Here is a 25,912-nt window from a genome sequence, read left to right as displayed (position 1 = left end):
TTTCTCGATGTAAGAATCAAAATTGCGCTATGGTCCTTTATTATTTAATTAATATTATTTTATTTCAATCGAATAAATATTGCGCTGATATAATTTGAATATCCTTTATTTATTTTGATTTTCTTTTATAATCTGAATACTAATTGTTGTATTTGCGCAGAGACAACTATTAATATTATATCTTGGTTAACACCACTTAACTATGAGAACGCTATTCTCTCTCTGAATATAAATTTCCGGTGGCCGGATACATGTGCGTTTATCGTCTGCTAATTTTTCACGCGTACCACTCAAGCATATTTAAGTTGGTAGTAGCGCGGGAATACTATTCAAATTCAAATTATATATTATTTGGGAAAATCACCCGGAAGGGCAGCGAATAATATTTAAGTAACAAACTGGTTCGTTACACAGTGAAGTGAGGTATAAAAATTGTTATCACAATTCATATTTTAAAAAAATTGATATTTAATTTAATCGAATTTAATCTCTAGTAATAATTTTTTTTTTTGTAATAGTACATTTTTCTTATCTCATTCTTTTGTTACAATAAAATGTTTTTTTCTTTTTCTGAAGTAAAAAAGTTTATCATCTTTTTTACAACGGTCAAGTAACGACAGCTGCTTTTATCTAGTAAACATTACCTTTCGGAAGTATAAACATATCATTCGCGTTCGTAGCTCGATAACACTTAAAAAAAAGTCTTGTGAAGCCTCGATAAAGCGCCACGTGTAAAGAACTGCTCCTGTTTTAAAGGCTCGTTTCCACAGAGTTAGAATGAAAAGAAGAAAAAAAAGGGCAAAAAATAGTGGAAATGAGAGATTGCAAAAGCTTAAGATCAACACGTGATCTGGTTTTTTTCCCCAGGATTTTCTAAACATTTGGATCTCGAATTTCACATACTCGAGTGTGACTCAAGTTTTATGGTTTGCATTTTGTCCTTTACTCTATATAATATACTGTCTCTTTTTCGTAGTACGAGAATTGCAAGATAGATGCCACTTGCATTACAAATTTACTCAGAGTGGATGGAATCAGATCCATCCAACAAATCTCACAACTACTGGACAAAAGTGATTTTATCAAGCGACGTGATCAGAATATATTTTTATTTAAGTATTTAAATATGATGAAATAATGCAAATTTTTTTCACACTTTATTTCATCGTTATTAAATACCTTATATACTTTGGAAACATAGTTTTGAATTTTTTGCATTTTTCACTTCGTTCTACTTTACATGTAATTCTATAAATATTTATAATATTGTGAAGGAAGAATTTTTTTTATTATTCAGGCTGGGTTAATTAAAGGAAAATGATAAAATACTTATAAGAAAGAAAATTTATTTGTCTATAAAAGAAATATTAAATTGTTACTCCACAAAATCTAATTATAATTGTATATAATTAATTAATGTAATTAATTTTTCGTTTCATAATTATCAATTATCTCCCCACACTCTGAATAAATTAATACTTTTCGCTCATCGGGATCGTTAGCCCTATCTATCGGCAATTTTAATAAACTGATTGCCACGACAATATTTGTTAAATGAATGTTTACTTTGTAAGAATTAAATGTATATGGCACACTCACACTTGTTTGGCTGCCTGCAGGTTACCATGGCAACGCACGGGTGTGAATGAGATATTCAAATTTTCTGTCGCACTCATTCTCATGCGTTGACATGGTAACCTGCAGGCAGCCAAAAAGATGTGAGGGCACCTATATTTAACTTCAGCAGTTTTGAGTGGCAAATGAAGCGGGAAATTTAAATTTAGTTTTAATATTAATATTAAAAATATGAAAATTAAATCAATTTAATCATTTTTAATATTAATAATTATTTTAGCCAAAATACCACACAAAAAAGCTAAAACACAACATCTTAGACATTAGTCAATGATGAAAAAAAAAATTATATTTTACTTTAATTCTTATATTTTCCTTAATATATATTTGCGAATATATTTTTGAAATTTATTTACGTAATATTTTGACAGTAAAATTAAATTACATTCATTAAATTAAAAAGAAATAAAAGAAAAAATATTTTCTAACCTACAAAATTTTCTTATTCATGAATAAATTTACAAAAATCAAAATAATAAAATTGATATTTACGGACGATTATTATCAATTTTGTGACTTTTTGATTTTAATCTCACTTATTGTTTTACTTTTTGAACTTCGTTGGTATTTATTTAGAAAGATCGTTTTGTTTATTTTTAGCCGCAAATACTCGTGTCACACGAAATGTCCCGATGTTGTCAAGTACTGCTGGAGTCATAAAGCAACCATTAAAATTTAAATTCATTAAATTTTCCTTAATATTTATTTGCAAATATATTTTTTTAATTTCATTACGTAATATTTTGACAGGACGGTCGGGCCACCCTTACGGTTGGGCCAGTATCGTGTTTAAAGCCCTTTCATATTAGCGCCATCTACCATTGTATGCAAATACTTACTAGCGATGGTAATAAACTTTTCACGATACTTTTAGCAAGTCTTAGTGAAATGCTGCAATTTGTACAGACTTGTTTTGTAAAAGTGCGCTAAAGATTAAAAGGAAAACTGGTTTGTGGTATCCGAAAAAGTTAATTCAACAAAAGAAGAAAATGCAAACAATAAAGTAAGTTGACTAAGTTTGTTCGTTAGAGTGTTCTTTGAAAATGTGGTGCCTTATTTGATGTTTGTTTCATGCGTTTTTTGTCTGTGTAATAAAAAAGTAAAACGACGTGATAGTGATGGTTGGGCCAATAAATGTAGTGTTAGTTGGGCCACTTAAAATTTTGCAATTATGATACGTCCTGACATCATAAATTCATTTTTCGACGTAGCGATGTGTCAAAAACGTTTCTTTAAAGTAAATCAATGGATTTTAATGGAAAAATTTAAATATTATTAATTTTTGTCATTTTTCTTGAATTTTCAGACCAACTGCGAGAAGAAAGAGAAAAACTAACCGCGGGAATTTTGATTTGCTTTACGTAGTACAAGCATAAACTTTATTGCCCAAAAAATACTATTTTAACAAATGCTAGTTCACATAGACTGTGACGCCCTTAATTAGGGTAAAAATTGTTGCAGACAAATATTATACAGATTTAAGGATGAAAATAATACTATGTTTCTTCTGTGTCGGGACATTTTTAATCATTTTTCTTCATATAACATTGATTTTGTACGGTGGCCCAACCGTGAAGAGCTGGTCCGACCGTAACGACGAAATTTATTTTTTTTAAATGCCTATCTTCTTTGAAAATTTTCCCGTCTCCCTCCATTGAAGGATTTCGGCCTTGTGAATTGTTTGGGTCCCGTACAAAGTTAAATAAAAATAACAAAAATACAATATACTAAGTAATTTTACTAATTCCCTATAATTAACGAAATTATTTAAAATTTTAGTAAGAATTTATTACAATATTTCTAGTTATAAAAAAATTAATAACAGATATTTTTTTATATGAATTAAAGCGCCAAATGTGATTAATCAAAACTTTCCTAATCAACTTTTTTTTAAATCCGACGTTATTCCACATTCTGTAGGTTCACAATCCAAGAGTTGATATTTAAATTTTTGAACACAGTGTCGTATATATATTCATTGTGACGTCTTTTTTTCTGACTTTCTGAGCGCGTCAAGGATATAAATGCCTTGAGAGCATAATCAAGACTAAAAGGGGGAGTTAAAAAAAAAAAGTTGTCACATCGACTCAACCCATTTGGCACTATTTTTGAAACTTGACGTATTCTCATGTTTCTCGTATATATAATCAAGAATAGAAATAAATATTCTATATATATATATGAATCTTTTTTTTCTATTCGTTTTTACTTTTTCTGGGTCATAAAAAAAAGATAGTATCGATTCAACTCAATGTATACATATTCTCCGTATCTTTCTCTCCACGAAAAATATAAATTTTACGTCTCTATGCAAAATCAATGCTCCAATTACTGGAGAATGTTTACCATTTCACAAGATAAAAATTTCATTGCAAATAAAAATGAAAAAAAATTTTCTCTTCATGTCGGTTTTTATTTCGTTAATTCGTTTTTATATAAAATATTTGATTATCCTTGACAGATCACTAATTATTACATTGGATTGGAAAGAAAGACTTTTTTGATACAGAAAGTTTGTAGAATTCATATTTGTAAAAAAGATTGAATAAATGGAATTCTTTCTACAATTTAATTTGATGATATTTTGTTGATTGTAGAATCCATTTCGATTGATGGCGATAAATAATAGAAAATTGTGTAGTTTTATACGTTCGAGTGAGATATTTCTATTTCTAATCAGACTGTATAATTATTTAGTCTTTAATTAATCTTTAATTAAAGATAGAAACGTGCTATAAATTAATTTAGTTTAGTTGTCGTAACTCGACCCACTTGGGTACAAATAGTCACAATAGATGAATTCATTTAGAGTATTATATGTCTTTATTTGCGGAATCGTTTTTCCCATAAACTTACTGGTATTAAATAAAAGAAATTGTCAAATGAGATTCAAATTTAATTCTTATAGTTTATTTAATTAAAGACAATAAGAAAGAAAATTAAAACACGATACAAAAAAAAGAAGATTTTGCATAAATCATTTTAAAAGGAATCAATTCCTGAAAAATTACAAAGCTTTTAGTTCTGTTAGGTCAGAGTGCAATTGTTTGAGTGCAATCACTCTTCACACCGAATACATTTATAGCTTTGAAAATAAAATCGGACACGATGTTAACACCGTTTGGCGCTTTATAAATAAAAATAGACATAGTGGATTATTAGTAGTGCCAAATTACTTTCGTAACGGAATGGCAGTAAAGAGGTGATGAAATTGGGGATATTTTTCGAAGATTTGGTATTAATTCAATCAATTTGAAAAAAAGGAACCAGAATCTAATTTCTTAATTCCTTTGGAATATTCTTGCGGATTATTAAATGGATCGAGAATTATTAGAGAGGGTTATTTGGCATATATGATTCTAAGCATTGCTCTCCAGTTTCATGTGTACCTTGTAACGTTTGTAATTGTAAGAATCAATGTTTTAGCTCGCCGAGCCAGGGTTTGTTTTGATTCCAACAAAAATAATAACAGAATAATTACGGGTTAATTACAAACTGAAACAAATTATTTATTTACAACGGTATTTACAGGTGACGAAAATATACAGGCGTACAAATAAATCGCGGAAATCGGTTTCACACAACGATTGCGTCGGCATCTATCGCTAAACGTTGAGCCGCGGAATCGAGAATCGGCATCAATCTGATAACGTCGCTTATTTGAACCGCGCATTAACGAAATCGGCTTCAAACTCGCAGCGAGGAGCCGTGAAATCAATTGCAATACTGCCTAAAAATTCGCGATATTCTAGTGAACTACGAGTAAAACTTGTTCGTTCTAATTATACGAAGAGTAAAACTCTAAGTATATCTAAAAACGGTAAAAAGAACGGAAAATCTATTTCAAACTACGGGAATACAATATTTCTTTACTATACATTCGTTACGTTACTTTACATATTGATACGTTACTTACAATTCTTTACTATACGTTACTTTATATCGCGACACATTATTTTACAATTCGTTACTATACACTATATACATTAAATCCGATAAAATGTTCGACGGGTCAAACTCGACGAACGAGAGTAAAACTCCTAGTCAAGTGGGTAAAACCCACCCGGACTCCGTGTAGCACGAGAATGACGGTCCTCAGCGAGAGCGCAGCTTATATAGCCGATCGGTGGGCTGGGCGTACGCGAGTGAGCTTTGGCGATGCGGCCCGCGCGGCGAAATCGGGTACTACGTCTTTGTGCTCCGCGGTCGGTAACATGTTTATCGACGCACGATAATATTTAGTACAAATATTTACCGGACGATTTCTAACTATCATTAATTACATCCTCAAGGGCTAATTCTACTTCTTATTAATATTAATGACACTAATTACACTTTCCAAGTTGCTCGTAAAAAAATTTTCATAAAAATATAAATTCATAATGAAAATTATTTATTGTTTGTCCTACTATTTATCCGCAAAAAAAATATTTAAGTGTCAAGTTTGGAAATTGAATATAGTCGAGGTTTGTTGTTTATGAGCAGCAACAATCTCCGCTCGGAAGTCAATGTCGCTTTATAGTTGTATGTATATATATATATATATTTTGGTTGGCGTTTTGGCGTTTACTTGTCAACGGTAGAACTGAGTATACACCTGAGGCAATTTTGGGACGAGTGGATGCTTGAGATGGAACTTTGCTGCGTTATAATATGCCCTAATGGAATTATTGGATTATCCCGTGGACCACAGTCTGTTTCTGGAGAGAGAGAGAGCCGCGTGTGCTTCTATATATATATCCGAAGAGAAGTGTTGTAATTGCCTCAGCGCCAAATGCGTTAGTTGCTGCACAAACTGGTTAGTTTAACTAAGCACTGAATAAGACCAATCTGCGAGACCATTTAAGTGGTTGGGCGCTAAATATGAATTAACATTTTATTTTAATGTTCACTGTTCTAAAACAGCATTTACCAAAACTCCGAAACATTACAGATAGGGGAGACCGAGGAGGAAAGTAACAAAAATCAGTTTTTTTTATGCTAGCATTAAAGATATTTGTCGGATAAATTTGTCCAATATATTAAATGAAAGCTTGGACATTCACCTTTTAAATAAAATTTGAATTAAACATTTATAATAAATTGACAGTTCACAGTATAACTTTTACGCAAGCTCTTCATCTGTTACTTTCCTCCTCACCCCCGAGGAGGAAAGTAACAAGCTCCTAGGAGGAAAGTAACAGTATCAAATTATGTAAAATTCTTTAGACTAATGACTATTATTAATTAGAAATATTTTTATTAGGAACACATAAATGTTTAAGTACCCTTTATACTTATTTGGCACATATTTGGGACATATTTCGAACATTTTATGAATTTAGCTCATTTTTTTTCTTAAACATATTTTATGCTTACCTAGATCACAGGTTTTTCTTAAATAAATCTCTGTTATTCGTAAAATTAAATACGATTTGCTTCAATCATTAGTTAAAACATGGACAATATCGACAACTGGAGAAAAGTAGCGTGTTACTTTCCTCCTCGGTCGCTTTTTTCTTGTATGTCAACAAAAAAGTTAAAACTACACAAATGTTAAATTGTTTGTTTAAGCACAACTTAAAGACAGATAATAAGGCTACAAAATAACGAAAGGCACATTTTGAAAAACAATAAAATTAAAGAAATACGAGACTTTGAAAATTTGAACGAAAACTTACTTTTGACGTTTTTTCTTCACGTCACACCGGAATCAGACCTAACCTTTCCTGTCAGGCTCGGACACACTATGGAGGAGGAAGGGGGAACAGTGCCGTCTAAAAATATGTTTGAACCATGTCTATCCGATAATTTGTTTAAAAGTTATAAGCTTTGTTACTTTCCTCCTCTGTTACTTTCCTCCTCGGTCTCCCCTACTATTTCAATAACAGTATCAAAAGCTTACTTGTTGTTAGCTATCTTCAAATAGCATTAGTGCAGGTTGCCGCAAGTGCAATTCCAAATTTCTAACGACAAAATCAAAATTGATATAGGAATTAAATAATTAATATTTATTTCATTTGTAAAAATTTTTTTGTTAAAGTTTAATTTTCTTCTTCCATTATTGTATCGAATCAATTTTCATTTTTTTCAATCCAAATTTTTTATCATATAAAACAACATTCCTCAAATAGAAATACGTGTGGCCTCTTAAAAATTAAATAAATTTTCTTTTATTACTAATATTTATAGTTCCTAAAGTCTGTTAAAATCAACTAAAAATATTTTTATAACTTCTTGAGATTTATATATTTTTGCAATTTAATATTAAATTATTATTTACTGCTATAATATTATGAGTTTTAGTTATATAATTAATTTTCGGAAAATTTTATGACTCTATTTACTTTATAACCTTCCACTGTAAGCGTCAATACACCAAAAATTAATAACATTCTGACACGTAATGAAGTATAATAAATCAATATTGGAAAAATTTTAACATTGCTCTTGACTTTTAAATCTTTTTTTTTCTACATACAGTGGAAATATTAATTAGAATTATATATTTTTGAAATTATTATTTAAAATCAATATCAGGTTATTTAAATATTTTTATCTCTGTAAATTTGAAATTATTTAGTTAATTTAAAAGAGAAAATTAATTCACCGTTTGTTAAATTGAAAATATGTATATATAGTTATGATTTTATATTTAATTAGATTTTTAAAGGTTTTTAATTTATTAATTAATATTAAATAAAATTCAAATCCGATAATTTATTTCAAGGGCTAATGAATTCATAATATAAATTGGTATTTATGTTACTAATTTTAATTTACGTTTCTGTATATTTTAAATTTAAATTAATTACAATTAATATTATGGGTAAATAAATTTTGTTATTTAATGCATATTTCAAATAAAACGACCCCTTAAGATTATTATTATTTAAATAATATTCTAAAAGCCAATTGTAATTTTTTAAATTAATAGTTTCGAAATAAAATTTATAAAAAATTGTAACAAAAAAAAAACGTCACACTTTTGTCATAACCACATTTTTTGACATTCGTTTTATTTATTTCGAACAAAATTCTTTGGTTAAGTTTTACTAAAAAGAAAAAAAAATATTAACTTATAATATAATTTCTCCCCGCACAGAAAAAAATAAAATGTTTCAAATAATTAAATATTAAAATTAAATTCCTCTATCAATGGAAAAAAAATCTTTACCTAAAAATTTTAAAGAACTTGCTCTTCGTCGATATTCAGGAAAATTGTTAGAAAAAAAACGTCAATCTAAAAAAGCAGCAGATATTAAATTTGAATTATCAAATCATTCAAATACAGAAAATGTACGAAAAGAAAAATTTGACAATTTTTTCTATTGCTCCATCTATCAAAATGGAAATAGATCACAATCAAAGGAACTTCTGTTTAGGTAATTGAAGACAATTACAAATTATTATTATTATTATTATTATTTTATTATTATTTTTATTATTATGTAGGTATTTATTTAATTTAATAATTTACTTTAAAAGCAGTTTTAGTATTAACGAAATTATATAAGAAATTTAATTCTATTTGTAAAGTTATAATCCACTTTTTTTTTGTAGTAATATTCTGCTTCATATTTGTTAAAACGGAATAATTATACAAATATCAAATTCAATAGAAATGTTTTTTTTTTGGTAGAATATTCTGAGTATATTGGAAATTTAACCTTCAATTAATAATTAGGAAAACCTCAAATAACCTTTAAAATCGTAGTTCCGTAATATTTAAGTTCAAATGGATCATCTAGGGTCAATCTTTAATTATTATTTTAAGTCTCATTTTAAGGACTGCATATTATTTATAAAGTAGACATTTTTTTTTATTTAATACGATACTTTATAATAGAATTTTTCACCTTTTTTTGCGGAGATTAAGAACATTAATTTTCAATAGAACTCCATGGATGAGTGTTTATTGCATAAACATGCGCCACTACTGTTTATCGATGAGATTGTAAACAAACAGAGGATTTGTACATATTGTCCCTGGGATCAAATTCAATAGTGTATTTGGTTCAGGATATGAACTTTAGGTGGAGAATATTATGTATACTTTCATCAAAAACTTCTTATTGTTTGTTTTGTCTTAAAATTTAATCTTTGAATTTATAATTTGTCCATTAAATTGGGAAAATTGTATAATGTTACCAAAAAAAAATTTTATAAAGAATCAAAGAAAACGGAACTAAAAACTAAATTCAAAATTCATTAAAACATGAAAATAACTCTATGGGGAATATTTTTAAAAATCATTCCTTATTTAAAATCTCATCAGATTCATAATTAAACTAAAAAATATCAATTTTCAAATTAATGTAAATTTATATTTAATCTTTTTTTGTGTTTCTTGATTTATTGTATTTGAAAATTCAAATCTCATGCAAAAAGAGGAAAGTTGTCCTACTTTGATGGTAATAAAATTCTATCAACATTAAGACATGTTTATTTTAATATTCAATATTGAAAGGTTTTTTTTTTGTTCTGACTTGTCAAGAAACAAATTGACTAGATTTATCATCTATATTTATTTTAGCTGCTGTGACAATCAACTGAGTGAATGAATCTTGTCGAACGTTGTCGAGTTTTAAAAGCTCTATTGATTTATCCCACTTAAAGACTCTCTGTATATAAAGCGGTCACGTGACGTTTTGCAATATCTAAATCGACATCGTGAATTCGACATTTACATTTTTAAAATCTTCATAATTGTTGTACTTAATTCCTTTAGCTTTTGCCTCTTTATTGCTAATCTTAGTAATTATTATTAACTGTTACTTGTAATTAGCAACTTGGAAATTTTACATTGTATTTTATATTAACATCGGAATTTATTGGTTTAAATTATATATAAAATTTTCCTATATGCCGGTAGAAGATTTTTTGATCTTTTTTCCTTATTAAATTTAATGCGTTATGAAAATGATCCACTAGGACTCTGAAAAGTTATCATTAATTAACAAGGAGAAGGATACAATTAAGGAATAATTACGAGGGAGAATACTAACTTGTAAATTAAGATGTACACTTGTGTTGAATTATCCTGAATTATACTAAATTAATTGAATTATACTAAATTAATTGAATTATCATGAATTGCCTTGAATTACTTTGGTTTACTTTGAATTATTTCGAATTACTATGAATTATCTTCAAGTATATGAATTATCCTGAATTATCTAAATTATCGTGAAATTTCATGAAATACCTTGAATTACTTTGAATTATCTCGAATTACTATACATTATTTTGAATTACCTTGAAGTATATGAATTATCTTTTATCTGAAGTTTCGTGAATTATCATGAATTATCTTGAATTTGAATTTTCTTGAATTACTATGAATTATCTTAAAGTATATGAATTATCCTGAATTATCTGAAGTATCGTGAATTTTCATGAATTAAATTGAAGTAGGTAAATTATCTGAAGTATCGTGAAATTTCATGAATTACCTTGAATTACCTTGACTTACCTTAAATTACTTTGAATTATCTCGAATTACTATACATTATGTTGAATTACATTGAAGTATATGAATTATTTTTTATCTGAAGTTTCGTGAATTATCATGAATTATCTTGAATTAATTTGAATTATCTAGAATTACTATGAATTATCTTAAAGTATATGAATTATTCTAAATTATCTTAAGTATCGAGAAATTTCATGAAATACCTTGAATTACTTTGAATTATCACGAATTACTATACATTATTTCGAATTACCTTGAAGTATACGAATTATCTTTTATCTGAAGTTTTATGAATTATCATGAATTATCTTGAATTAATTTGAATTATCTCGAATTACTATGAATTATCTTAAAGTATATGAATTATCCTGAATTATCCTGAAGTATCGTGAATTTTCATGAATTAAATTGAAGTAGGTGAATTATCTGAAGTATCGGGAAATTTCATGAATTACCTTGAATTACTTTGAATTATCTCAAATTACTATAGATTATTTCGAATTACCTTGAAGTATATGAATTATCTTTTATCTGAAGTTTCGTGAATTATCATGAATTACCTTGAATTAATTTAAATTATCTCGAATTACTATACATTATTTCGAATTACCTTGAAGTATACGAATTATCTTTTATCTGAAGTTTTATGAATTATCATGAATTATCTTGAATTAATTTGAATTATCTCGAATTACTATGACTTATCTTAAAGTATATGAATTTTCTTGAATTAACTTGAAGTAGATGAATTATCCTGAATTATATGAAGTTTTGTGAATTAACATGAATTATATTGAATTTCTTTTAATCACCTTGAATTACTGTTAATTATCTTGAAGTATATGAATTATCCTTTATCTGAAGTATTGTGAATTATAATGAATTACCTTGAATTACTTTGTTTGAATTATCTCGAATTACTATAAATTATTTTGAATTAACTTAAAGTAGATGAATTATCCTGAATTATATGAAGTATTGTGAATTACATTGAATTTCTTTTAATCACCTTGAATTACTATTAATTATCTTAAAGTATATGAATTATCCTTTATCTGAAGTATTGTGAATTATAATGAATTACCTTGAATTACTTTGAATTATCTCGAATTACTATCAATTAATTTGAATTAACTTAAAGTAGATGAATTATCCTAAATTATATGAAGTATTGTGAATTACATTGAATTTCTTTTAATCACCTTGAATTACTATTAATTATCTTAAAGTATATGAATTATCCTTTATCTGAAGTATTGTGAATTATAATGAATTACCTTGAATTACTTTGAATTATCTCGAATTACTATCAATTAATTTGAATTAACTTAAAGTAGATGAATTATCCTAAATTATATGAAGTATTGTGAATTACATTGAATTTCTTTTAATCACCTTGAATTACTATTAATTATCTTAAAGTATATGAATTATCCTTTATCTGAAGTTTCGTGAATTATCATGAATTACCTTGAATTACTTTGTTTGAATTATCTCGAATTACTATAAATTATTTTAAATTAACTTAAAGTAGATGAATTATCCTTTATCTGAAGTATTGTGAATTATCATGAATTATCTTGAATTAATTTGAATTATCTAGAATTACTATGAATTATCTTAAAGTATATGAATTATTCTAAATTATCTTAAGTATCGAGAAATTTCATGAAATACCTTGAATTACTTTGAATTATCACGAATTACTATACATTATTTCGAATTACCTTGAAGTATACGAATTATCTTTTATCTGAAGTTTTATGAATTATCATGAATTATCTTGAATTAATTTGAATTATCTCGAATTACTATGAATTATCTTAAAGTATATGAATTATCCTGAATTATCCTGAAGTATCGTGAATTTTCATGAATTAAATTGAAGTAGGTGAATTATCTGAAGTATCGGGAAATTTCATGAATTACCTTGAATTACTTTGAATTATCTCAAATTACTATAGATTATTTCGAATTACCTTGAAGTATATGAATTATCTTTTATCTGAAGTTTCGTGAATTATCATGAATTACCTTGAATTAATTTAAATTATCTCGAATTACTATACATTATTTCGAATTACCTTGAAGTATACGAATTATCTTTTATCTGAAGTTTTATGAATTATCATGAATTATCTTGAATTAATTTGAATTATCTCGAATTACTATGACTTATCTTAAAGTATATGAATTTTCTTGAATTAACTTGAAGTAGATGAATTATCCTGAATTATATGAAGTTTTGTGAATTAACATGAATTATATTGAATTTCTTTTAATCACCTTGAATTACTGTTAATTATCTTGAAGTATATGAATTATCCTTTATCTGAAGTATTGTGAATTATAATGAATTACCTTGAATTACTTTGTTTGAATTATCTCGAATTACTATAAATTATTTTGAATTAACTTAAAGTAGATGAATTATCCTGAATTATATGAAGTATTGTGAATTACATTGAATTTCTTTTAATCACCTTGAATTACTATTAATTATCTTAAAGTATATGAATTATCCTTTATCTGAAGTATTGTGAATTATAATGAATTACCTTGAATTACTTTGAATTATCTCGAATTACTATCAATTAATTTGAATTAACTTAAAGTAGATGAATTATCCTAAATTATATGAAGTATTGTGAATTACATTGAATTTCTTTTAATCACCTTGAATTACTATTAATTATCTTAAAGTATATGAATTATCCTTTATCTGAAGTATTGTGAATTATAATGAATTACCTTGAATTACTTTGAATTATCTCGAATTACTATCAATTAATTTGAATTAACTTAAAGTAGATGAATTATCCTAAATTATATGAAGTATTGTGAATTACATTGAATTTCTTTTAATCACCTTGAATTACTATTAATTATCTTAAAGTATATGAATTATCCTTTATCTGAAGTTTCGTGAATTATCATGAATTACCTTGAATTACTTTGTTTGAATTATCTCGAATTACTATAAATTATTTTAAATTAACTTAAAGTAGATGAATTATCCTTTATCTGAAGTATTGTGAATTATCATGAATTATCTTGAATTAATTTGAATTATCTAGAATTACTATGAATTATCTTAAAGTATATGAATTATTCTAAATTATCTTAAGTATCGAGAAATTTCATGAAATACCTTGAATTACTTTGAATTATCACGAATTACTATACATTATTTCGAATTACCTTGAAGTATACGAATTATCTTTTATCTGAAGTTTTATGAATTATCATGAATTATCTTGAATTAATTTGAATTATCTCGAATTACTATGAATTATCTTAAAGTATATGAATTATCCTGAATTATCCTGAAGTATCGTGAATTTTCATGAATTAAATTGAAGTAGGTGAATTATCTGAAGTATCGGGAAATTTCATGAATTACCTTGAATTACTTTGAATTATCTCAAATTACTATAGATTATTTCGAATTACCTTGAAGTATATGAATTATCTTTTATCTGAAGTTTCGTGAATTATCATGAATTACCTTGAATTAATTTAAATTATCTCGAATTACTATACATTATTTCGAATTACCTTGAAGTATACGAATTATCTTTTATCTGAAGTTTTATGAATTATCATGAATTATCTTGAATTAATTTGAATTATCTCGAATTACTATGAATTATCTTAAAGTATATGAATTATCCTGAATTATCCTGAATTATCCTGAAGTATCGTGAATTTTCATGAATTAAATTGAAGTAGGTGAATTATCTGAAGTATCGTGAAATTTCATGAATTACCTTGAATTACCTTGAATTACTTTGAATTATCTCGAATTACTATACATTATTTCGAATTAACTTAAAGTATATGAATTATCTTTTATCTGAAGTTTCGTGAATTATCATGAATTAACTTGAATTAATTTAAATTATCTCGAATTACTATGAATTATCTTAAAGTATATAAATTATCCTTTATCTGATGTATCGTGAATTATTCTTTACCTTGAATTATTGTGAATTATCATGAATTACCTTAATTTACTCTGAATTGCTTTAAATTATCTCGAATTTACTATGAATTATCTGAAGTATCGTGAATTATCATGAATTATTTTAAAATATGAAGTACATGTACACCAATGTTAGTTACTTGTTTCCCCCTCAAATAATTATCAAAATAGGAATCAATAACAAATATATATATTAAATATAATAATAACAATCAATCGGAATTAATTTTTGTGTAATCAAACATGGTGCTATTAAATTTGATTTAAATGTTACCGACTGTGGATGATACTTCCGTAAGCGGAAACCCGCTTGATATACCAGGAATTGTAACTATGTTACAATTAACTTTTTCCCCCTTTGTCGAAATCGCTATAGGCACAAACGTCATAAAGTTGATAAAAAAAAAACATATGAAAAAAGATAAATTGGAAAAACCTATCGTGAATGCATAATTGTTTTTTCCAATTTTGCAAGATCCGCTAAGCGCCAACTTGAAATCGATAAAATAAAATAAAAAAAAAAAAAAGAAATTGAAAACCCATTTATCGGGAAATTAATATTCGAACTGAAGCCGGAATTAGTTTTTCTTCGTGTTTGCTTTAAGAAACGATTTTAAATCCTCTGACGCATTGTAGAAATTATTTTCTCGGTTTCCGGGAGTGAATTGAATATTATTTTTCTCCTCAATACTATATTTATGTCAGTAATAAAAATTCTGAAATCTTTATTTTTTTTTAAAAAAAGAAAACGTTTACATTTTTTTTTCTATTAGAAACAATAGATGTCTTTTGAGAAAAGAAAAATCGTCCTCGAATGATGAATGGAAAAAGGATATTAAGAGTGAAAGTTCGGAAAATTTGTCGATAGAAACATTGGACAGAAAAGAAAGTCCCATCAATCCATACAATCGAGTTGAGTATCCTCCAGACCAATGGTTACCAGTCAATGAAAATACAGATGTTGCGATCTCCAGCTTGGAACATGAATTCATTCTCAAGACACACATGAAAACATGTTCGAAAGAATCGCTAAAAACAGAAAATTTCCTTTCCTCTTGCAGGACAGATGAAGCATGCTCTAGCGAGGATATGTTTCAAAAACAAATTTACAAAAAAATAGAAAACAGAGTTAAAAAAGCTGTTAAGGTATTGTTTTTTAGTTTTGAAAATTTTTTAGAAATAAAAATTATTATCTTAATAATTTTTAATGTAAAAAAAAATGATTTTTTCCATAGAAGCATAAAGTCTTTTTAATACGTGGAGAACTACCAAAATTGAGAGAAGCTTTAGAAAATAGAGGATGGATACAGAAGTATGAGAGCATCAAAACAAGATCACTTCCATATGGTTAGATTTTGCGCTTGAAATAGTTTCTTGAGTGGACTTTTCCGTTGTCCTTGGGAGATACTCGAGCATACCAAATGGGTTGTTATTTTGTCTCCTCGTGCCATCCTTTTCAATTCAATTTAAACGTTCTCTTTTGGAAAATTTAAATGCTACATTGAAAAAGTTCCTCACATAATTTCAATCCAATTGGATGTTTAAATTTCTCCCATATTTGTAACGGTTTTGCAAAATCTTTGTTTTGTTAAAAAAAACTTTTATGTAGTAAAAAAAATTAACGTAATTTAATAATTTCTTTTCAGTTTAGGTAATAATTTACAATTACAATAATTGTAGGATTATAAATATAGTATTAATAATTAAAACATTAATTAGAAATCATATCGTTGAAATATATTTATTTACAAAATTATTTCATCTTTCACACAGGTCAAAGTCAACCATGCTTGGAGAGTAAATCTCTAGGGGATATTCAACAATCCGATGGTACATTGAATGAAAAAGCATTAATTTTCTCTATGTTATGTCACATAGATCCAGACTTCATTTGGGATTGCCGCAATAATTTTACTGAATGGGACAACAGTATAAAAAGCAGTACACTTTTGAATAGATTACAGAATTCAATTGCTTATACATCAAAAGTATAATTTTTCTTTTATTAAAATTAATTTTAAACACCCTGCTGAAAAAGAGAAATTAATTATATAACAAAAGTTCACAATGAATATCGGAATATTCTGAGCAATTAACTTTTTCTATAGTTAAATAATTCCATTGAACATTCATCTTTCGTATTTAAATTTTTACATCAATCAGAATTAGTGAAATGACTATTAATTAATGGCATTAAATTTACGATTAATTAATAAAAATTTATAGAAATCAATAATGAGAATTAGAGTTGTTTTTCACTAATTGTTTATTTGCAGATGTTTACATTGATATCAACAAAAATTCTTTATTTAATTCTCATTTTTAATAACTAGTGCAAATCTAAATTGAAATCTAGTTCTAATTTAATGCCATTGTCAAATTAAAATAGAATTCAAAATTTTCTACTATAATTCTATTCTGAATTTGAAGCGGAATAAAAAGTTTGGTTTAGTTCAGTTACTTTGTTACGGATTTTATAAGCATCATTTAATTTGGTAGAATTAGTGTTTGAAATAGAATCAAATATTAGGGTTTTAAATTCTTCTTCAAGTCTTCAAAAGGAATTAAATTCCTAATTTTAATTCTGTTTAGAATTTTGAAATTAATTTAACATTGCATTCTGCTTTAGATTTAAAACGGAATTAACTAAGAATTTCTGAACTTAGTAATTGAATTAGATTTTAAATTTTGTTTCATGTTTGCAATTCAATTAATTAAGGTTTAAATCAAAATTAAATTAGCCTCTTATATCCGTTATGAAACTAAATTATTATTTACTATATAATGTAACGAAGTAAATAAAACAAAAATTTTGGTCAGAATTTTCCTTTCGTTTCCGCGTCATAGTTATTTTTTTGTTAATACTATTAATTACGTTGAAAACTGTATTGGGTAAGAAGTTAACTTTAAAAATGAATAAGTCGAGGGGGAAATAACTTGTAAATTAAGGTGTACACTTTTGTTGAATTATCCTGAATTATCTTGAATTACATGAATTATCCTAAATTAATTGAATTATTCATTATCTGAAGTATCATGAATTATCATGAATTACCATAAATTACCTTGAATTACTTTGAATAACTCGAATAATTACGAATTAGCTTGAATAAACTTGAAGTAGATGAATTATACTTAATTATCTTGAATTATTATCTCGAATTACTATGAATTATCTTAAAGTATATGAATTTTCTTGAATTAACTTGAAGTAGATGAATTATCCTGAATTATCTGAAGTATCGTAAAGTTTAATGAATTACCTTGGATTATCTGGAATTACCTTGAATAACTTTGAACTATTGCGAATTATTATAAATTATTTTGAATTAACTTGAAGTAGATGAATTATCCTGAATTATATGAAGTATTGTGAATTAACATGAATTACATTGAATTTCTTTTAATCATCTTGAATTACTATTAATTATCTTGAAGTATATAAATTATCCTTTATCTGAAGTATTGTGAATTATAATGAATCTTAATTCTGTTTAGAATTTGGAAATTAATTTTACATTGCATTTTGCTTCAGATTTAAAACAGAATTAACTAAGAATTTCTGAACATAGTAATTGAATTAGATTTTAAATTTTGTTTCATGTTTGCAATTCAATTAATTAAGGTTTGAATCAAAATTTAATTAGCCTCTTATATCCGTTATGAAACTAAATTATTATTTATTATCATGTAACGAAGTAAATAAAAAAAAAAATTTTGGTCAGAATTTCCCTTTCGTTTCCGCGTAAAAAAAAAAATTAAGTATTCGAATAATGTAATCGGTGCATGGTTATTTTTATCAATAATCGTTAAAAGATTCCATTATAATTTTCTATTATAAGAGCAACAATTTCTGACAAAATAAATAATTGGTTTAACTAAGTATAATTAGATTTCAAATTAGATTTTAATATATAAAATTTCTTAACGCTTCTTTTGAAATTTATCCAATTGAATGATCCAGCGACCTAATGATGATTCTGAAATACATTTGGTTTTTGTTTCCCGTCGATGTTGTTTTCTACAAGGGAGACAAATAGTATATTTTGAAAACGTATCTCATCTACCATATAATTTTTTGTAGTAATTCAAAAAGAACAATCTTGTTGCAATAACCTTAAATTTTTTTTTTACTCTCCACAGTACATTTATCTATCTATGCAGTTAATAATAATTGATGACAAGCATTTGTCACGGATTAAAGGGGGAGACGAAAAAGAAGCACTGAAACGAATGAGTTTCAAATTTCGTAGCTTTCTAGCAGGGTGCAATTGAGCTATAAAAGCACTATAAAAGTAATTGGATTTTATGATTGTAGCTGGGAATGGCGAACATTTTACAAGACTCTCAGTGGTTATACGAGAAGGACGTAGCAGATGTCAACTTTCCACGTAGCTACAACCTTTCCAGAGAGCTGACCGACTTCATAAAAGATTTTCGTCAAACAGCCGCAGCGGGATTTCTGAGATGGTTCGTGGAGATGTTTAAAGATGAAGAGATGGACAAAGATTGGGATACACTTGCCGTGAACATTGGTCAAGTGGAATTTGCACGAAAACGCTGTGAAGAATATATAGCCGAATTGAAACAGGAGAATATCGATAATTCTGATTTAGATATATCTGAAGACGATTGGAATTGCTTTTGTGACGATTACAACTCTCTCCAGCATAAAGTGGCCGAGATTTCCAACAGTAGAAGTAGTAGTAGCAGCAGCAGCAGCAGCACGAGCATTCAATCTCGATTCAAGGTGTGGATCTCTCGTTTGGGATTATTCTCTTCTTGCTAACCTTGTTGCTGCGCTCTCGTCCCGTTTCTTCCGATTGTTCAATTATCCAATCTCAGACCAGCTTAGGAGAATCTGATCCGTTGGATGAACAAGTTCTGTGGTTTCAACTAACACCTTACTTGTTTGACCTAATTTCCATTTATCTCTATTGTCACGAACCATTGTTTTCCCTTCGTTTCAATCTATACTAAATATAGTTTACATTTTCTCACCACATCAATGTTTTATCATTCATAGATTTAATGTTATAAATTTTTTTGACAAAAATCTACTCTCTCTAAAATTTTATATTTCTGAATCATATTCCTTTGGAATTCATTGGTGGGGGGGAAGTTGAATATTTCTGAAAAAGAAAAATTGAAAACCAATAATTTCTGATGTGGAATCGACAATTGAAAATATTTTTCATAAAATTCTATATTTGAAATTATTTTCAAGAATACGCGCAGGATACATTAATTATTTTTTTTGTAAATTCCTTAAATTCCAAGTATGGAGAATATTGAAAAAGTATTTTTCCAGGAGGTGTACACGCAAGCTGTTTCTGTATTGGAACAATTGAAGGAAATCGATTGTCAGTATAATTTAAATGGAACAAGAAATATATGGATTTTAAAGCCAAATCATTTATGTTGTGGAGTTGGAATCAGTATTTCGCACAATTTACAAGAAATTCAACACCGTGTTGAAACAAAGCCAAAAGATTATTTTATCATTCAAAAATATATTGGTATGTTTAGAGTGTACACGTGAAATTATAATGAAATTATTGATGTTTAATAATTTTCAGAGGATCCATTGTTGGTAAAAGGGACGAAATTCGATATTAGACTATGGTATCTCGTGACGTCGAGTTTTCCACTCTCGATATGGATTTTCAAGTAATACTTCATATATCAAATAAATTTTTTATATTTCCTTCGATACATTTTTACAATGTGGTAATAAAAAAATTAATTAAAATTTTCAATCCAGGAGATAAATTTCACTTTGGTTTCTTGCTCTAATGTTGTAAATTCTAAAAAGATTAAAAAAAAAAAAATTCTTGATTAAAATTAATATTGGATGATTTTTTAAAAAGAATATTTTTTGCATTAAGTTTCTCTAAATAAAGAAAAATTTATTTTCTATCAAAAAAAAAAATGTGAAATCTTTTTTGTTAAAGGGAAGCTCTTCTTCGATTTAGTTCAAAACCCTATAGCTTTTCTTCATACCATGAAGTGATTCACATCTGCAACACTGCCATTCAAGAGAGATATGACTACGAGAGACGAAGAAGAAGGAAAAGAGGTGATGTCGTCGAAACCACAGAGACTGTTCGAGATCAAGGATGGGATTGCGAGAAGCTCAACGAATGTTTGAAGTAATTCTGAAAATCGCTATTCTTCTTTTACCAGTCGAGGGATACTTGCTTAATGGCACGTTTCGTTTGCACGATTCCCCAGGGATGCTTCTCAAAACTCGAGGACTTCACTCGAATCCGTCCTCTTTAATAATATAAAAAAAAAAGAAAGAGGAAGGCTCGCTCTTTCCAGCGAACGAGACGTGCAAGCTCAACTCTTAATGTTTCCCGTGAGAATTTTACAAGGCACAAGCAATTAGATTATTTTTATCTATTCTCTTTCTCTCTCTATCTCAAATTGTGTCAACTTTCAAATAAATTTGTAAATAATCTATTGCAATGATTAAACATTTTTTTTTTAAATAATTTTTAAATAAAATTCATTTTCCAGAGAAATGGGTTATGATGGAGAGCCTTTCTACGATACGATATATCCAAGAATGTCACAAGCAATCGTGATGACAATGTTAGCTGCCCAAGAATCAATGGATAAACGTCGTTGTAGCTTCGAATTATATGGTGCTGATTTTATGGTTATGGAAGATCTCTCCGTTTGGCTCATTGAAATTAACACCAATCCCCGAATGCATCCACCGAGTTCGAAAATCACTCAACGACTTTACAACTCTGTTTTGGACAGCCTTGTCAAAGGTGAATCGATACTCTCGAGTAAAGTCCCTTATAAGCTTAGTTCTCTCCTCTTTAATGCTCCAACGATTCGAATGTAATTTGTGGGATGGTGTGAGGGTTTTGCCAATGCTTTGAAAAGCGCCCTAATCCTAGTCAAAGCAGTATATAGGAACTTGAGATGATTTCCGAGGGACAACATTTTAAATCGGTTTTCATTGACTGGAGGGTTGCGGATTTCTAACATGATTGTTATCAGACTTAGGGCGAGTTTCAGAAAGGCAATTTATCTCTCGTTTTTTTACGCAATGAAAATACGACGATCGACTTGACCTTGAAAAAAATTATAGATTTAGTAATTTTTTGTTAATTTAGAAAATTTTTTCCATAGAGCGAGAGAAGAGAATTTAGTCATATTTCAGAATTTTATTTTCACTTTTCATTATCTTTTTTTTTACTCGTAAACTACTATTCATTGTAAATTTAATGTTTTTCTTATTTCCATTTCCTTCTTTAAACACATTTTTCGCCTTAAATTCTCTCTCTTTTTTAAATCCTCGTCTTTGCTACATTCCTCACCTTTCACTTTTTTCTGGATTTTAAGTTTTTTTTGCTTCTATCCATAACTTTTTTAAGAAGACCTTTAGTTTTTACACATTTTTACTGCTCTCTTCTTTCTATTTTCATCTTTAAATCATTTTTCTTTTGCTCCTCAATTTTGTTTTTTTTTTTAAATTCCATGTCTCCTATTCTAATCTTCATCTCTTTTTAGAAACTTCGCGATACGAATAAGAATTAATTCAATTGGAATTATTTTTTTTGTTAATACAATTAATTTCGTTGAAAACTGTATTGGGTAAGAAGTCAACTTTAAAAATGAATAAGTCGAGGGGGAAATAACTTGTAAATTAAGGTGTACACTTTTGTTGAATTATCCTGAATTAACTTGAATTGCATGAATTATTCTAAATTAATTGAATTATCATGAATTATCATGAATTACATTGAATTTCTTTTAATCATCTTAAATTACTATTAATTATCTTGAAGTGTATGAATTATCCTTTATCTGAAGTATTGTGAATTATAATGAATTACCTTGAATTACTTTGTTTGAATTATCTCGAATTACTATAAATTATTTTGAATTAACTTGAAGTAGATGAATTATCCTGAATTATATGAAGTACTGTGAATTAACATGAATTTCTTTTAATCATCTTGAATTACTATTAATTATCTTGAAGTATATGAATTATCCTTTATCTGAAGTATTGTGAATTATAATGAATTACCTTGAATTACTTTGTTTGAATTATCTCGAATTACTATAAATTATTTTGAATTAACTTAAAGTAGATGAATTATCCTGAATTATATGAAGTATTGTGAATTACATTGAATTTCTTTTAATCACCTTGAATTACTATTAATTATCTTAAAGTATATGAATTATCCTTTATCTGAAGTATTGTGAATTATAATGAATTACCTTGAATTACTTTGAATTATCTCGAATTACTATGAATTAATTTGAATTAACTTGAAGTAGATGAATTATCCTGAATTATATGAAGTATTGTGAATTACATTGAATTTCTTTTAATCACCTTGAATTACTATTAATTATCTTAAAGTATATGAATTATCCTTTATCTGAAGTATTGTGATTTATCATAAATTACTTTGGATTTCTTTGAATTATCTCGAATTACTATTAATTATCTTGAAGTATATGAATTATCCTTTATCTGAAGTATTGTGAATTATAATGAATTACCTTGAATTACTTTGTTTGAATTATCTCGAATTACTATAAATTATTTTGAATTAACTTAAAGTAGATGAATTATCCTGAATTATATGAAGTATTGTGAATTACATTGAATTTCTTTTAATCACCTTGAATTACTATTAATTATCTTAAAGTATATGAATTATCCTTTATCTGAAGTATTGTGAATTATAATGAATTACCTTGAATTACTTTGAATTATCTCGAATTACTATAAATTAATTTGAATTAACTTGAAGTAGATGAATTATCCTGAATTATATGAAGTATTGTGAATTAACATGAATTATATTGAATTTCTTTTAATCATCTTGAATTACTATTATTTATCTTAAAGTATATGAGTTATTCTTTATCTGAAGTATTGTGATTTATTATAAATTACTTTGGATTTCTTTGAATTATCTCGAATTAATTTTAAGTTTATTTGTTATTCGGAATTATCTAAAGTTTCTTGAATTGACATGAATTACTTGGAATTACTTTGAATTTTCTCGAATTATCTCGAATTACTGTGAACTATCTTAAAGTATATAAATTATCCTTTATCTGATGTATCGTGAATTATCCTTTATCTTAATTATTATGAATTACCTATTGAATTACTTTGAATTATCTGGAACTACTATTGAATTACTTTGAATTATCTGGAATTACAATTAATTATTTGAAATATCGTGAATTATCATGAATTATTTAAAGTATAAAGTAGGTGTACACCAAATTTTTTACTTGTTTCCCCTCGGAATAAGTTAATATAAAAAAAGGTTCCGGTGATCCTAAGTAATAAAAAGAGATTATTTAATTTAGAATCTTCTTGCAATATTTCTAAAGATCCGTTCATGCTTTCAAATCAGTCAAAGTTATTTTAACACTTCTTTGATTAATTTTATAACAATGTATATATTAATAAGCCAATTTCTGAAGATCTGTTCAATCCCCCACAGCAGCGGATATTCCTAAGATGACCCATTATAACCATCTTTTGTTTTTAGTTTCCAAACTTTTGAAACTAATTTTCTTTGTTTTTTTATTATATGACAACAAATCGATAAAAAGGAATTACCTCTCTGGTAAATATTTTTGTTTTCTTTATAAATAAAATTCATTAAAACTAATTTTCCAAGTTTGCGAAAACCTACTGGTCAGTGGTAGAGAGACGAAAGGAAAAGCATCTTGTAAGGTGTCATGATAAGAGGAGGAGGTGAAGGAAGAGAGAATCTGGCTTCGGTGAAGAGAGGCGAACTGGAAACTAGATGTGCGCTATCAATAGGGAGGAAACCCAAACGTCTTACTCCGATTCAAGACGAGGATCAAGTCTCTTGAGCTTTTCGTAACCTCGGTTTCCCGGCCCTTTCAACGTCTTTTCCAAGATTGACTCATCGGAAATCGCGAGACTTGGGAGTGAAGTTAATTTCAGAGTTTCGCCAACTATATATCAACTCAAGAAAGTGTATGAAAAAAAAAGAGAAATTGAAAACTGAAACTTTTTTAAAAGCACTGACGTTTAAATTTTTTTATGCAAATCACTTTTAAGAAGCGTTTCCTTATATAGAAAGTGATAATTTAAAAATTATATTCCCTCTAAGAAAATGTTATTCAAAGGATAAAAATTTTTTTATTATTTTTATCAACAAATTTTTTTTCTTCGTTTTTTTTGTGCAGTAATCCTGGATCTACCTTTGAACCCAAGTGCCGACACGGGAGGATTTGCTTTAGCGTATAAGCAAACTATACCAGAGTTGAGGCCATATCTCGGGCCATGTTTGTTTGCCGTGGGCAAGTCGATGAAGTTACATGAGTGTCCTGAGAAGAAACAGGATGATAGTCGGGCAATCATTTGTAATTCTTGGAGCAAGGAAAATCGTGCTCGGACCGCCCCGCCAAGTGTCTCTCGCTTGAGGGATCCTCAGGTCGTTGACTTTATCGACTATTTAAACTCTGAAGGCTGAGCTGCTATATGACTTCAATATCTTCAAATATCAAAAGTAAGTCAAAATTTCAAGAATATTTGAATGTAAATATTGTGACAATTTTCTTATATATATGTTTCAACTATTTCTAGATGTTTCTACTAGATCAAAAATATTATTAGAAAAAAATCGAAGCATATAAATTTATACAAAAAAATATAATTTTATAAAAATTGGAAAAATAATTATTATTTTCAATAAAAGTTAATCAAGGTTCAAGCAATAAAGATATAAATAGCTTGTAATAAAATGGTAGCGCGTTTTAATTCGAAAAATCTAAAAAGCATTTTGTAATACAAAAACAATAAAAGG

General features: G+C 27.3%; 1 protein-coding gene across 3 annotated transcripts; it reads left to right on the top strand.

Annotated features, from left to right (window-relative positions):
- Positions 1–654: 654 nt before the first annotated feature.
- LOC127285830 (tubulin glycylase 3A-like) lies at positions 655–25,912 on the top strand. 3 transcript variants are annotated; one of them, XM_051312032.1, is made up of 12 exons: positions 655–926; positions 2,386–2,638; positions 15,848–16,220; positions 16,310–16,421; positions 16,848–17,062; positions 19,393–19,824; positions 20,386–20,593; positions 20,654–20,744; positions 21,029–21,226; positions 21,597–21,856; positions 25,293–25,615; positions 25,693–25,912. In XM_051312032.1, the coding sequence occupies exons 2-11, from the start codon at positions 2,625–2,627 to the stop codon at positions 25,577–25,579; spliced, it is 2,190 nt and encodes a 729-aa protein (XP_051167989.1). In that variant the 5' UTR covers positions 655–926; positions 2,386–2,624; the 3' UTR covers positions 25,580–25,615; positions 25,693–25,912. The 3 variants fall into 3 exon arrangements, with proteins under 3 accessions (XP_051167989.1, XP_051167990.1, XP_051167988.1); XM_051312033.1 differs by lacking the exon at positions 2,386–2,638; XM_051312031.1 differs by lacking the exons at positions 655–926; positions 2,386–2,638 and adding an exon at positions 8,656–8,999.

This window comes from Leptopilina boulardi, unplaced genomic scaffold, assembly GCF_019393585.1.
Source record: "Leptopilina boulardi isolate dan_hultmark-lab unplaced genomic scaffold, ZJU_Lbou_2.1 LbouV2_341, whole genome shotgun sequence".
NCBI classification, from domain to species: Eukaryota; Metazoa; Arthropoda; class Insecta; order Hymenoptera; family Figitidae; genus Leptopilina; species Leptopilina boulardi.
The sequence above is the reverse complement of the archived record's forward strand: the minus strand, read 5'-3'. Positions and strand labels throughout refer to the sequence as shown.

Coding starts and splice junctions, on each gene's coding strand:
- LOC127285830 (XM_051312031.1), top strand. CDS start 8,773: ATGGAAAAAAAATCTTTACCTAAAAATTTTAAAGAACTTGCTCTTCGT. Junction 19,825..20,385: donor GCATTCAATCTCGATTCAAG/GTGTGGATCTCT, acceptor GTATTTTTCCAG/GAGGTGTACACGCAAGCTGT. Junction 21,227..21,596: donor AAGCTCAACGAATGTTTGAA/GTAATTCTGAAA, acceptor TTCATTTTCCAG/AGAAATGGGTTATGATGGAG.